At 38.9% G+C, this 15,674-nt stretch overlaps 1 protein-coding gene across 2 annotated transcripts in view; it reads right to left on the bottom strand.

Annotated features, from left to right (window-relative positions):
• Positions 1–4,405: 4,405 nt before the first annotated feature.
• NFATC3 (nuclear factor of activated T cells 3) overlaps positions 4,406–15,674 on the bottom strand; it is a 63,302-nt gene continuing 52,033 nt past the window's right edge. For both annotated transcript variants that reach the window (XM_031505817.2, XM_031505818.2), the window contains one exon: positions 4,406–7,869. In XM_031505817.2, the coding sequence (XP_031361677.2) occupies positions 7,745–7,869 (125 nt within the window). In that variant the 3' untranslated portion in view covers positions 4,406–7,744. The remainder of the gene's footprint in view (positions 7,870–15,674) is intronic.

The raw sequence follows: 15,674 nt of genomic DNA, 5'->3' as shown, positions 1-15,674 counted from the left end.
GAAAGCTATCTTACAAGCCAAGTATTTAATTGCTTTCTAAATTTTTTCTACTTTGATTATGAAAGACTGAGTCACTGTTTAAATATAATATTTAATGTCACTCAGAATTGTTCTGGTTTTAGGTCATGTCCTTCAAACCAAACACAAATTATTATTTTTTTTTTTTTGTCATAAGTGATAGAATTCCATTTTACTCATCTGGTCCAGATGGTGCTTGACCTGCTAAGAGTTCATGTGCTGTTGGAAAAAATATTGAGCTTAGTGTAATATATGTGAAAATGATACAAAGTCATGGAGACAGAGTCTCTGTGGGAGGGTGGTCCGGGCAGGAGAGCACAAATGGCACAGAAAAAAAGAACAATTTACATTAGAACATGCCCTGCTTAGCCAGTGATATGTTTAACTGTTGCTTATCTAAAAATTTATTTTTGCAGCTTTACTGCTACCTAAAAAGTATATCTAAGAAGAACTTTGTGGGAGATTTTCCTGCTTTCTGCTATGAAGTAGTTGAGTAGCCTTTCACAGGAGTAGAAGCCTGTAATTGGAGACAGACCTGCTCAGTAACCAAAATATTCTCTCTTTTTTCTTTTCCCCCTTTTCTCTGTCTTTTGTATGTTTTTTTTCCTCTTTCTAGCTACGGAAATTGGTTTCCAGTGTCATTTTAGCAGCTGGATTAGTTCCAAAGGGTTTAGGCTTGGGCAAGCAGCATTTGAGTCTCTCAGCAAACTCTGCTGACAGCCATAAAATGCATGGCTGTGCCTCTCCAAGCCACGATGTCATTCAGCCCTGGATCTGACCAGTGTTGGATTGCTTGTTATCCTCTATTGTTTGTGCAGCTTTTTCATTAGAACTTCTGTCAGTGGTGAGGTCAGATGGCAATGATGACATTCTTGGCATAGCTTCTTTTTTCATGTCCTTAGAAAAAATAATCCCATAGTAGCACTTAATTCAGTTTCAGTATTGCCTTATTTGTCCTATTGGCTTGATGGCTTACACTCCTCCAGCTGCTGTGACTACAGCCAGGCAAATGTCACAGGGTGGTATTTGCTGTTACTTGGATAAAGTTATCCTTGACCTCTCTTAGTTGCTTTCTGTTGAAGATTTTATTAGCCAATTTTTTATTCTTGGTAAGGGAAGAAATGGTGGGAACATGGAAATGCAGAAATGCATGTACTGGCAAAACTGTGTGTGCTGCTTAGTGCAGCTGGAGACAGAAAAAAATGCAGCAGGAAATGATCACACAGCACGGAGCTGGGCAGGAGCTGCTGTGACAGGCAGGTGTGAGGATTAATGTCCATGAGCAACCTTTCCACCTGGAGACCCGGCCTAGAAAACACACAGGGTAAAGTTGAACCCATGGCAGTGAAACTGGAAATCTGCACATCTGCTGTCAACTGCAGCTGGTTCTGACCTGTAAAATGGCTGTTGCACCTTTATTATGATGCAAATCTTAAAATGGCAAACCTTGACAGTAAACCTTAATTCATTAAAATTAAAACCAGTGCTTTGGACAGGCTATGCAGCAGCTCTGGAGGCACTTCTTCAAATGATGGAAGACTAGAAAAATCTGTTATTGCATCATACTTAGAGAATTTCCTAGTTGAAAACAGTGACATACTAACTGCTCAAAGTTTGTCTTGTCCTTTTTCAACACATTGCAAGAATGACTTGGCTGGTGGATACACGAAGGAGTTCATGGGATATTTACAAACAGATCCTTTTACTGCTGTGAGAAAAAAAAAAAATTATGCATGTAGGACAACACTCAGCTATTCTGCACTCTGTGCTTGTTGCCTACTTAGCAGAGAAGAATCTATCCCATCTTTTGTACCAAGCTGTAGTAAATTTAGGAAGGCAACCCTGACCTTTCATGCCTTGTCCTAAAAAATGCCCTATGCCAGCCTAGATCCTTGATGTTGGTGTTACAGCCAAAACCTTGGGTATGTGCAGAAGCTGGATTTAGGAACTTGTCTTTGATTCCAGAACCTGAGTTGTTAATGTGTGGAGGTGTTAATTGAGAGATACTGCAGTTGTTAATATGTAGGGTGGTAATTGTTTTTTATAATTGCCTATTTTCTAGAAAATATTTTCCTTCCCGACCGTATTTTCAACACACTGCTTCCTTGTCTTTCCTGCTTTCTATTACAAGAAGGACCTTTCTAAGTCATCAGTCATTCCACTGTCAGAAGAATTTGGAAGAGTAGTTGCTCCATTTTTCTTCCAGCTTACTTCATATGATGCCACTGATTATCCAGCATACATTCCCAAGCAATATTTTCATATCAAGTCCTTTATAGCTGAATCACTTTTCTTTGATCAAGAATTACAGAAAAGAACAAGTGCAGACTACAAACATTCTTCCAGCTCTTACCAGCAGGTGTCATACCAATGACAGGAAGGAAGAGGTAAGTATTTATTTTTCAGTTCCGAGTAATAAAAACCACAAATGAAATGAAAACTTTACATTTGCAGCTTGAGAACTTGTATAGCCTGAGTTTTCTAGTGGATCAATCTCTTCAAAAACAAGATCTATGGAACATCCAATCTTTGCAAAGAAAATAGTTCTTTTCTATTGCTTCTGTATCATAGACTGTGATATTTTTCCCCTTCTGTTTTCTTTTGCACGTAGCAGGTGTTAACAAAAGTAACGGTTAGTATAAAATAATTTTTTAGAGGATCTCTGTAAATGACAATGCTTTTTGTTTGTTAAGAATGACTGATTGATAAAAATCATCCTTTTCCCAGGGAGAATAAAGTTCTGAGTTAACTTCCTTTACCATAGAAGTCTATATGCAAAACTATGCATGAATTTTTAAATATATTGAAAGTCCTGTTTTCTTTTCTGTGGTCTTCTACATATCTTAATACTTCACTCACTACAGCAGTGGCTAGTTTCTGAATACTGTTATTGTAAATTAAATCCAAGGGGCAATGAAAAAAGGCAAATCTTCACCTTATTCAGTCCAGTGGAGGACATGGTAGATTCAGAACACATAGTGGTATTTGGAGTTAGGCAAGGGGAGAGAGAGGTCCAGAATCAAACAGCAGGAAGAAGACAGCACAAGCCTGTGCTGTGGAATATTGTAAGGAAATACTGGCTACAATATGAGAATTAAAAGGCCTTGATTTCTGCCAGCATTTCCTTTGGGTTTGGGTCCTAAGCGAACTAATGTCTGGTTACTCTTCTAAAGGAGCTGACTTTAACAGGACACTCCTTTTCTCCGATTACCTGAACTACCAAACCAGTGTTTTGCAAGGTAGAAGCGACGTTTTCGTCCTGCCCGGAATAAAGCAACAAGAGCCGCGCTTGTGTCAGCGCGGAGCTCTGCCCGCCCCGGCTGACTGCAGACCCCCCCGGTCCCACCCCGGCAGCCCGAGCGGAGCAGCCTCCAGCCCATTCGCATCCGAAAGGCGACTTGAACTGACGGCAGAGGAGACGCAGTCAATGGCTTATTGCTGCTGTCGGTGTGTGCTAATTATACCCTGGGTAATCACCCTGCAGAACATGTGAGCAGCTTTCAAACTGCCGGGGCTATTTTTACTAAACCTCGGCTATATTTACCGTGCATTCGGTTCGTGGCACTCGAGCATCCCCTTTCTGGTGTATTTATAGCTAAACGCAGCTGAAGGTAATGGGCCGGGACACGCGCTCGGAGGGACGCTAATCCCAGCCTGGCCGTGCTGCTCCCGGCAACGCGAGCCGGGACCCCGGCTCCCGCTCCTGCTCTCCCGCAGGTGAGCAGGGCAGCCAAAGGCAGGAGCTTTTGCTTTCCTGCTCGGTTTGGAACAGTCCCACACCTCACTGGGATTCCAAGGGTAAGGAAAGGGCCCGGTAGGAAACTGCAAGGGAGATAAAAACATTTTTAATAGCACCAAGATCACTGAGATGAGACACACGTTTTAAGACCTGACTGTACCCACAGAGACTTCCCTCGGTACTGCTTGATCAGCCAGGATTTGGCATATAATTAAACTTCGTTGGAATTTCACATTTATTTCAGAATCAGTTTAACTACATCTTGGCTATGATAATATCCTTTCAGGAATGGAAATTAGTTTATTATGAATTCCCTTGAATAATAGTTTCTCAAAAAAAATCTTTCAAAATAATCTTGTAATTGTCTAATTGAAATGACACTTGCAAATAGGGAAGCAGCAGTATTGTGCAGACTGACACTGTGCCAGTACTGTTATAATTTCTTACACAGGTGGAGGTTCACTGTTGCTGGCTCTAATCTGAGCCCCAAACTCTATCCCATTGTTCAGAATCACCACTCTTCCAGGGGGAAAATCCACTGTCCCTCACTTGCCCTCTCCCAGCCTGGCACATCTGGTTGCCACTGCGTCACAAATGGAGTTTCTTCCCACTGTGTCTGGGTCTACATTTCAAATAAATGACAATGTATTTGCATTATTTTTATTTATTTGAACACTATGATTTAAGAGCCTAAATGCAAGTTTTTCCCTTTATTTCTGCAAGTAGCACTGCAATCATAACTTACAAAAATGTTTAAAATACAAAATGTACATGAAATTACAATACAAGGCTCTGTAAACATCTAGAACTTAATCTTTATTGTCCCACATTTTTAAATATAAAACTTCAATTTGAGCGATTTCCGAACCTCAAGGAATGACATCCATTATGAGTATCAAAAATAGAGTTTCAAAGCTTTGTATCAGAACAAAACCATTTTCTCATTCTTTGGTTTAAAAAGGGTGGCAGTTCCCCTGATAACAGGTAAGTTTTACAACAGAAATTCAGATTCGTAGTCAATGGTAATTTCAGAACTCATCCCTGTCCCCCTGGATTAATATGCTTCCCCTTAATTTTTTTTTTCCCTAAATATTGATCTTTGACCCTCCTTATAGAAAAGCTACCTCATCATTAAGGCTTTCCTTCAGGATAATCTAAATTATTACAAATTTCTGGGAAAGTACTCAGGGAGAAGACAGGACTTAAGGACAAGGAAGTGGATGCCAACAAAACATTAACAGTTGCCAGATTCTGTTGTTTAATTAAATTTGCATAGTCCAATAGAGATCATGTGCTTTTTATACCACTAAAATTATACAAGATTAACAGTCTTTATCTACGTTATCACACAAGCTAGAATAAAATTAAGACCTTGTATTGAAGCTTTTACAAGGCAAATACAAAACTGCTTTAGTATCCAAAGCTATATTTTTTTAAATTTCATTTTTAAATAGGAAAGCATTTCTATGTCTACAGGCATCAAGGTATTTAAAGGCATCAGAAAATTTAGTGCATAGCAACTCCGGATTGTTTGGGCTCCTATATTTTAGGTACAGTGTGAATTCCAGCTACTTGGAGAACTTTCAAGGAGAGTCTGTACCAGCAGGATAAAGGAGCATAAATCCCATACAGTATGAAAAGCTCTTCAGTCAGAATTCTCCTACAAACAATGGTTAATGCAAAAGACCCAATACATGAAAGAAAACTGGAACGTGCCTTGCCACCAGCACACACTCTGAGACAATAACATCGTTTACAGCATTGTGTGGTTTGGTTTGTTTTGAAGGTGTTAAAAACAGAAGTACATGTATTTCCGAGCATGTGAGTTCTTTCTAGGATCTCTAACATACACGAGTAGAGGACAGAGTAAAGCACCATTGCTGAGGGACAATTACAATATCACACTTTCCAGATTCCAGCCCTGCCAATTATTTCCTGCAAATGTCAAGATTTGCACCACTGAACAGTACATTCACAAAATGGATGCTTAAGATTCCCAGCAGATACACAGTGGCCTTGCATTAAGTTGTTTGAAATTAATTATGAAACATCAAGTTAGTAGCCTCAGGCTGCACTCTTAAAAGGAAGTACATGATAAAATTACTATTTTACCCACTTAATATATGGTCTCTAAAAGTTTATGATTCAGCTGTTACAGAGACGGGATTACAGTTAAGGTATTGCCTGGGCACTGACTTCACTCCAGGTGTGAAGTTCTGCCTGCAAAAGGCCCAATGGAAAGTTTTCCCCACTGTTTGCCAAAATACAACAGCAGTAGAAGCTGTGTTTGGTCTTCCAGGTGTTGTAACTCAGCACTGCTCTCCACTGTCAGACCCTTTCATCCATTTAAAGTCTACAAAGGGCATGTGCTCCCCATGAGTTAACTGCTAAAATGGCTGCACTTGTCTGAACTGGATCCAATGCAAATATACTTTCCAATTTTCTCATTATTTGTGTTAATTCACTCTTAATTTTTGTTAGCTTGTCATGGCTCACCCAAATCAGCAACCAAAAGGAACACCCTTGGATGTTGTGAGGTTCCATGTACTGCTGACCTTCCTTTGCCATGGCTGGTGTACCCTGTGCGTTCCACAGAGGGAAGCTCTGGAAATTAGTGATTCCTGCTGGGGGAAATGGCTGTGGCCTCCACAGCAGTGTTGGATCCTCTCCCCAGTGTCTAACTGGAAAGGCCAGAGATTTTTAAGTAATGATGTAAACAAATTGTTTCAAATTCATCAGATTATGGGGATAAGGGAGATGCATCCTCAGAGCACAGCACGGAGTTTACTGCTGCTGTGATGGATCTTGTGTATTTCTTTGGTAGCTCCTGCTTCACACCTTTGAAATTAAACATGGACACATCATACTGCCTAACCACTAATTCACAGTAAATTACTTTTTAGCAAACTGACATTTACAGAAAGCCTGAATTTAAGGAACTGTGTCATCTCCTTAGGAGTTCCAAGTGGCATGGTCGGGCATACAACTTATAAAAGATACAGGTGTCATCAAATGATTTATTGCATTGAAAACTTGAATGCCACTGAATCGGTGATTTCAAAACCATATTCTACAGGGATAATGGGAATATTCAGATCCTCAGCAAACATTAAATTTTCTCCTGTATCTAACATGGCTTTGATGTTGCTGTTCTTTAATCTAAAATCCTACTGCTCAAATTTGATTATAAATGTAACTTGCTAAGAAAAAAAGCTATTTCAAGAAGGAGCCTGTGCTAATAAAGATCAGGAAGATTATCCACAAAGTTATAAAAGTTAAATTTTGGAATGTAATTTCTATCCCAACACTTTCATGATGGAATGGTCTTTTTGCAGCCTATCAAGTAACATCTTCAGTTTATAAACAAGTGCAGATCTACATTTGGCTTTGCTTCCTATGAATCTAAGAAAGAAAACACTACAGTATTCATATACACAATGGCTTCCGTGGCATTGGCTTCAGATGACAGGTATGATTTGCCACTGGAAGATCTATTAAGTAAAAAATTAAACAACAGAAGCTTTAAAGGCTTTCCAAAATGACCAAAAGGTGTTACAAATCATCAGTTACAAACTATTACTACCTCTAAGGGCAAGCAGCACACTGAAGATGTGCATTAAATCTTCCATGTTCAGGACTGTGAATATTATAAGAGCAAACTAACATCTCCACACATCTGAAGTACTTAAAATATAAAAGTATTCTATTTAAATGAAAAAGCAAAGCTTGTTTGTAACTTTAAAACAGTTAAAATATCTTGTGTGTCCATTTTAAGAAGTCTCTTTACAGCATCTGAGGAACTATAATTAAAATGCTCTGTCTCTACATCAAAAATGTAACCCACTAAAAGGGCTTTGCAAGGATCCACTGTTCCAGTTCATAAAGGCCACAGAGTTGGAAGCACAGTAAGTCTAAAGAGGAAGAGGATGAAGAAATATTCAGAGAAACTGTGACGTCTTCATGGATGTTGAGTCGTTAGCTTATCCATTACTGGATTCCATCAGATACTCTTGTCTCCAGAGATCCAGGACACGTAGGTGCAGGCTGGCTGGCCACTGTTGTTCCATGGGACACTGAGATCTGTGACATATCTCTTCCTATGATCTCATTCACTATAAAAAAAAAAGAAGAAATATTAAAACTTGGTTTTATGCTTTCCAAAAGGCAGAACTCATCAGCATAACCCTTTTAAAAATAAATACTTTCAGAGCTAAGCCTTGATGCTGTTATGTAACAGGAGATGAATGAGGAGCCTGGCTTCAGCAACAGTTAAGCAAGGGAGGAAAAACATCCTGCCATAATCCATGCTGGAGATTCCGTAAGCCCCTTGAAGAAAATAAGCACATGAGCATTTATGACACACAGGTAAGTGAAAGGCACAGCACAGTTCAGGTTTATTGAGATTTCCCCACAAAACTCCTTCTGTTCAAGACTGTGACAGGTGCAACAAATAACTCTAGCAACTCCTGGCTCTTTCAGGCTACTTACAGAACTTCCTAAGAACTTGGGTTCAGGTTAAGAGAATATTCTTTTTAAACACTACATGCCTATTAATTGGGCCAGTTTTCTGAAGACTTGCATATCTGAAACCACAGTAGCTAAATCTTACCAGTCAATTTCTCTACAGTGAAGATTAAGGATGGACCAATATACAGGCCAGTTTGTGTATCCATGTGTGTCAACTTCAGCAAAGCTTAAAATCAATTTGCACTATTTAAAAATGAGGGACACCTCCATGAATGCGATAAAGTTAACCTAGGCTATTAAGAAATTATAATCTTGGAAATTACAATAACTTTAAATCCTATGTAATTAAATGCTGGACAATTGAGGTTAGAAGATGATAAAAATTACCATTTTAAAGGTTAAGTGCAAAAGCAGTGATAGAAATGTCTACTTTATAAAAACAGACCTTAGTAATGTTATCAAAGACAACTGAATAACATTCTACATGGACATGAAAAATATCACATTAAACAATAATGACAATTTTAGAAAAATATTGGACTATAACCACAATCTAAATTATTATTTCATTGGTAGAGGCAATGAGTCCTGTTGATTCCTATTATTGAATGGGCAGTAGGTTATAATGTCTCTTTCTTAGCAAGACTTTGAATAGGCTGAATTATAGAGGTTTTTCCTTAATCACTGGCATGAGTTTGCTTGGACCTTCTATAAACAGGCATTTAATGGATCCTTTTGTTGACTAAGGACCATTTCTATGTTTAGAATGTTTTGTTCTGCAACAGATTTGGAATCCAGGCTTCTGATACTTTGTTCTCCATTGGGCAATTTTGCAGAACAGTGTTGATGCACTTCACTACCTTTTTTAATGCTTCCTTAATTTTCCATAGCAGGATTTAGTTTCCTACCAACCATTCCTGTCTGGTAGAAGCACAACAAAACCAATCTACAGGTGGTGGAAATTGCTCTTTGAGTTTATAGCACTGAACAGCCTGAGCATTGCCCTTCATGGCAGTAGGATCCATAGTGTTCTGAAAGAAAATGTATTAATATGGTGAATATGCTGAAGTCCATGTAACTTAGAAAATTCAGCTCTGAAAAGAGGTTGTGCCTCTATTCTTTAAAGTCACTCAGGAAAGGGTTATAAGCACCCCCTGCACAGCCCTGCTTGTAATGCAGGAGGTGTTTGTTTTCCACCAATCCATCACTGCAATGGTTTTCTCCTCAGGAGTGCAAGGACAGCTTGTTACACACATGGGATTGAACCCAAGGGTTCTAACAGATCACACACACCGTGGAAAAGCCAATTCCCTCAAGCATTACAAGATTTGCAATTCATCTGGCTTCAAAAACCCTGTAATTTGATGAACTTAACTACATGATGACAATGGAACTTGTGTGACTGAATACTTTCCCAAGTATTTTTATTAGGCCAACACAATACAGAAGTAAACTACTAAAAAACCCCATGACTTTTTATTTTTAAAACAAATTATAGATGATTAATCATAAGACCATAAGATTATTCGTAAGACAGAAACTCCACCAGCTTCTGTCAGAGCATTCATTAGCTTGCTCTAAGGACCTCTAACAGCTCTTATCTACTGAACAGTAGCTTTGTGCAAATTGAGTGTTCCAGCTGTTCAGTACTGCTAAAACTTTTTAAGTGCTACAATAGGAACACTAAAAATAACATTTTCAAGTTCAGTATTTTGAAATTATTAGTTACTTCCCTTAAGTTTTGATGGCTGATCTGTATCTGTACTAGCACCATCAGCACAAACTGGTCTGTCCTGCATGTTTTGTAGTTCCCACAGGCAGAGGTATTCACCTGAGCAGCACGTAGCCATTGGCACTGCATTCTCCTTAAAACACATTACTCTGAAGACAATAGCTCCTCACATGGGGTTTTATTTGCCAAACTTCTGCAGAAGTCATTATGTAGAACATTAAAGCTACAGGTTAGTTTATGTTGCTTTGTTCTAAATAATCACTGATTTATTTATAAAAAGCTGTTTTGTAGCTCAGTGGGGTTTTTTTTTCAATACTTTTAGCATGTGGTGAATACAGATTTTTCTGGCTTACATGGATTTCCATTAGAAACACCTACCATTTCTTAGGCAAATGCAGGATCATGTCTTCATTCCAACAAAGAATTCTAGTGGAGGAATCTTACTTGTCACAGTGACTTTGTAATTGCTAATTATAAAACCAACCAGTGTGCTTTTTTCAAAATAAGTATGTAAATCAGTGTTCTGCCAGAGCACCTTGCAGGCCTCAAGAAAAGGCCAAAAATGCTTTTCCTGCTGTGTCTGGCCAAGGTGTTTTTACACAGACCTTGGCCTCCCACCTAACACATCTTTCTATTTTGTACTTTCCAGGAATGTCTTTTTCAGCTGTCTGGAACTCTGTACCCAACAAATGGACCAGGGGGAGACTGCAGACTCCAGAAGACTTTTCGTTTAGATGAGGTACAGATGAGGGTAAAAATAAAGGCTTCAAAGAAAGGAGAACCTGCAGAAGGCTGCAGCTCAGATCAGTCTCTAATCTTTCATGGCACATATTAATATAATACCAGCATTATCAGAACTTGTCTTTCTGATGGGGATTGGTATAAATTAAAGCAGTTTAAAATGTAAATCATGTAGTCAGTAAGAGATAAAATCCTGTATAAAAATGTACAAGGCTGAAAGTGAAATCATACAACATTTTCCTTTTTGTATTAAAGACTAAAAGAGAAACCCAGAGGTCAGTATTGAATGCATGATGTGTCACCTTCTTCCAATGAGGGGCAAGCACACAATATGCAGCAGTCTGTTATTAAAACTGAAAACTTAATGCACATAAATACAAGTTTTCTACAATACTGCCTAGTAAAACTCAAGATTTTCAGGTGACAAATTGGGAGAGGAACAATTTTCAACAATTTTGAGAAAGGACAAGTTCAGGCTCTACTGCTGATGCTTTACAAACAAAAGAATATTTCTTTACTTTTAAAAAAACACCTTATCCTACCTCTCCTACTTTTGACTATGGGCTGCAGGGGATACTCTGTCCTAAAAATATATCTAGAAAGATTTCATATTCCCTTTTGCTTAACTTTAAGAACCATCCCATTAGCAACTAGACAGTGGGAAAGCAGCATGCATGGCATGGTTAAACCTCCTTGTCTTGATACCATTTCCTTTCTTCAGTACAAGTTTGCAGGGCTTGTTTGGGATTCTGCATTACAGATCTACAGGATGGTTTTCATGTTCTCTGTGCTCTGTCTGCCAGGTTCATGTCTGTTTTGTAGTTCATACTTTTGCTGCCTCTTTGGAGAGAGCCAATTTCATTAGACTTTAGGTGGACAGTTGTGCAAGTAGGACCTTGACTTTTCAGTCCACTGCCTTTTCCAGTTAAGTCCTTGCCTGTTTGGTACCTGTGGTTCCAGGTGTTGACTGCTGATCCCATAACCTGGACTTCTAGTCCCTCCTCAAGTCAGGAGAAACCAGAAATGTCTTACACACTGAATCACTAAAGAGGCTTTGCTAGTATTTAGCAATCATTTGGTATCTACTGATACTTAAAATCATTCTGCATGATCACTGTCAGCTGAGTGGATGACATAAAAAATGTTACAAAGTGTTTTCTGTGCTAACAGTCCAGGTCAAAAATCCTGAAATGACAGCTGGAGCAGACGAAAAAAGAGAGGGGTGCACACCCTACCCTGTGTACACACATGGCATATTCCTCCATATAACAGTGATAACTGCACTTTGAAAACTTGTCAGATATGGCACAGCTCAAAATGTGATACAGCAGGGTTTTTAAAATGTTTTTTCTCTCTTTTTTTAATATCAGGCTCTGAAATGGAAATAATTTTAACAACTCTTCTCTATGTAGTTGACCTCTTTGGCAGTTTTCCCAGATTTCAGAATTTCAGCTGTTACTTTATTTGCAATAGTTTCACCTTTTCCTCATTTAGTATTTATCTAGACTGTAAGCTGGCTGGCAAATTTATACTAACAGTTAAAAATAGATTGTGCAGAACAGAAGTTAAGTTGGTAAAGAGAAAATATGCTACAGACAGATTAGATTGGCCTTGTCAATACTGGTGATACTGCAATATTGCATTGCAAAGCTTTTCCCTCTCTGTGCTGCATCAAAAAAGGAGCAACACACTGCACTGAGAAAGCACCAAATGCTAGATAGAGGCTCCAGCCTACAAAATTAAAAATTGCAAAATATGAAGCAGCATCCTAACATCAATATGGGTAGAACAGAGTAGAAGTAGCCCTTTTGGATCTGCTGTAAAATAAGCTGTAAAAAAAGAGCAACCGCTCACTGTTTGACTGGGCTCCTCCCATGGTTTTCATTTCCCACTGTGCTCTGTTTGCCTGTTTCCAGTCCCTGATCACTGCACAAGTGGAAGCAGCTGGAGCACCGAGCCCCCCCTGCCCCCGAGGCCAAGGGCTTTGCCTCTGGTCACTGAAGGCTCGTGCTGGACAGCTGACAAAGCCACAGCCTGACAGCCAGACTGCTCAGGATGAGCTCTTCTAACTTTGCAATTTGCTGTCCAGAGTTTTAAGATATTAGGTTGAACAGCTCAGCCATTTGTGCAGTGAGTGACATCCAGAGCTATGGGTGCTGATCTCATCAGCTGTTCCAGCACTGACCAACCCCTCTGCAGGAATTCCTCTGGACAAATTCCCACCTACAGAAAGTGACCACGTTGAACAGAACAAAGCCCTTGTGTTATGAAGCTACATCATCATTAGAAGCTGGTGCTTCTAATAATAAATTCCTAAATGTTTTGTATAAATTAAGCTCCCAAACTATGAATTTAGAGTAACAAGCTCTCTTAAGGTGTTTTTAAGGTGTTTGAAGTTCTAATACCAAAAGTAAAGGCATTATCTTTTTTAATCAAATGCCAAACAGAAACTAACATGCTTCTGAATTGCTCTCATTGTGCTAAAAGGCAAATATTTTGTACTGGAGCACAAAGGAAAACAGAAATATATCTAAGTATATGCATTTTTAATAAGAATATAAGAAAAGGAAATTCCTGAACCTACAGGCCTTTCAGGGAATAACGCAAGTAACCTCTTTTTCCTTGCAGGAAGCCACTAATCTACTTTCTCCAGGACCAGCAAGTATCTTTATTGGCAGTTACTGAGCATTTTAGGTTTTTCTAAGTCAAAAATACTTCCTGAAAACCTCCATGGAGAACTTCAGTCAAACCAGTTCAGATTACAGACCACTAGGGCTGCAATGGGCAAGAGCAGAGACTGGTGCAAGATACAAGAGTGCTTCCCCAGGGTGTTCCACCAGCCTCCAAAGTGTGTTTTTCCCAGGAAAATCCTGAGCTAGAGACAGTATCTTTTGCACCAAATGTTCCTATTTGGATTTTTTGCCCTGGGATCTTCTAAGGTCTGTGCAAAATTCTGTCAACTGCAACATTCTGTGACAGCAGATTGCAAAGCTTAACTCCCTATAGCAGTAGCAATGCTTTTTAGATGTGCTGAACTTGCCCCAGGATTACTTGGTGGTCACTGGTTTCTTTCCCAGGAACTATCTTCCAGTACCTTTTCCGTGCCCCCCACCAATTTTATTATATTTGGCATTTTCTCCTCATTCCTTTTTCTGGCTGCAGAGTTCTAGCAGATCCAACAACATGCAAGCATTAATCTAATTCCTTTGTGGCATCAGAGACAAAATGTGGCCACAAAATAGGTCTAAGGAGTAGCATTTTCTTTTTCTCTGCTGTTCCCTAGACATTTCTAGCATTTATTCACCCTTTCAAGACTACTTTTAACACTACTGAGCAAGTTCTCATAGTTCTCATTTTGAATTCAAGACACCTTTAAATGAGAATAGTTAACACTGTATTGATGAGTGCAGGTTTTATTTTGTCCCTTACTCTAATTCCAATTTAACTACCTGGTTGTCTATAATCACAAGATCTTGCTGTAGAGGTTGCTGGACAGTTTTTGGTTTTCACACTTCGGAAGAGCTGAGCAGCAGCAGTGTCACATTTACCCAGGCTCCACATTACAGCTGCTTACCCTTCCAGAGCTGCTGTCTGGCATGCCATCTACTTGAGGACAATTGTCACTGTCACTGCTCTGAAACCCTTTTACTGACACCTTACATTGAGACAGGTCCCGCAACACGTCTCTTTTTCAAAGGACTCTGGGCACAAGAATCTCTAGTTCCTCAATTGTCAACATCAATACACAAAACTTTCTAACATCACTTACCTAATTTTAACTGAATAACTGATTTGTCTTCTGTTGGTCACATTTCCTTTTCAACTTCATAACTTTTATGTTCTTTTCTGATTTCTGCATTTGGAAGCAGCTTGTAGTCTCTCTCACAGTAGAATATTTGCACACTTATGAACCTTCATAAATAATCTGCAGACTGCTTCAACTATGTGACCCTTTTGACCACCTATTATATTTTCATAAGCTTGATTTTTTTCTACAGTTTGTCTTTTCAAGCTTATCACAGCCTGTGATGCTGAAACTGCCACAAAACAAGATTTAAGAAGCTTTTGTACACTCCTTTCAACCAAATAAAGAGATATTTCCTCATGTGGGTTCTCCTCATGTTTGGTACTCGCTGAAGCCGTCATCTCATTTACCCCTTCTATAAAGAATGACTCAAGTATTCCATTAGTTATTTCCTGTAAATGCTCTGATCTCCTGCAGCACACTACAGTCATAGTTGATTTCCTCTTTAGCAGTATAATTTAGAAGCTGTACTCTTCCTAATTTAAGTCTGAGAATTGGCTCTGTAAGAATTCTGTACTGGCAGTGGATACAGTTAAATTGTCTGATTTGACGATCAGCATTCTTCAAGGTACAAAGCCATCCTACTTTCCTCTGTAATCCTATCTCTCGTATTATACCACACTACATTGTGCCAAATACATAAAATACCCATTATTTGAATTTTTTAAAATACCATGTTTCTCAATTGCATTTGCCAAATGGCAACACTTGTGTGTAAATGTGTTTCTGTCTGGGTCTGGCTTTCTGTTTGTGTGCCCTTTATAAAAGGGACTTGTCAGTGTACATTTCATAGGCCTAAATTTGGGGGTTGGCAGTCTATGTTTTATTTTTCAGTTGGGAAACTGGTATTTGAGGGTTATTTTATTATTAGCCTGAATTTACATTTTTCAATAACTCCTGCTCTTCAACAATTATTCCGAACCTACCAGATTCTGAATTGTACAGGATATAGTGTAGAACACTGAAATAATCTAAACTACAACTTATATCTTAGTAATTGATTTGCTGTTTCAATACATAGGAATGTCAGCTTGGTGTGCAGTCCTTTCCCTGGTTTTGCCATTCCAAAGAGGAGCTACTTACCTTACTAATAACATTTTGATAGGTAAGGAAAGCAGAATTAAGTTTCTTGAAAGCTGGCAAAAGACCAGTGTGGTTCACTTTAGTTTCAT

The sequence above is a fragment of the Lonchura striata genome, chromosome 13 (genome assembly GCF_046129695.1).
Source record: "Lonchura striata isolate bLonStr1 chromosome 13, bLonStr1.mat, whole genome shotgun sequence".
In the NCBI taxonomy this organism is placed as follows: domain Eukaryota; kingdom Metazoa; phylum Chordata; class Aves; order Passeriformes; family Estrildidae; genus Lonchura; species Lonchura striata.
The sequence above is the reverse complement of the archived record's forward strand: the minus strand, read 5'-3'. Positions and strand labels throughout refer to the sequence as shown.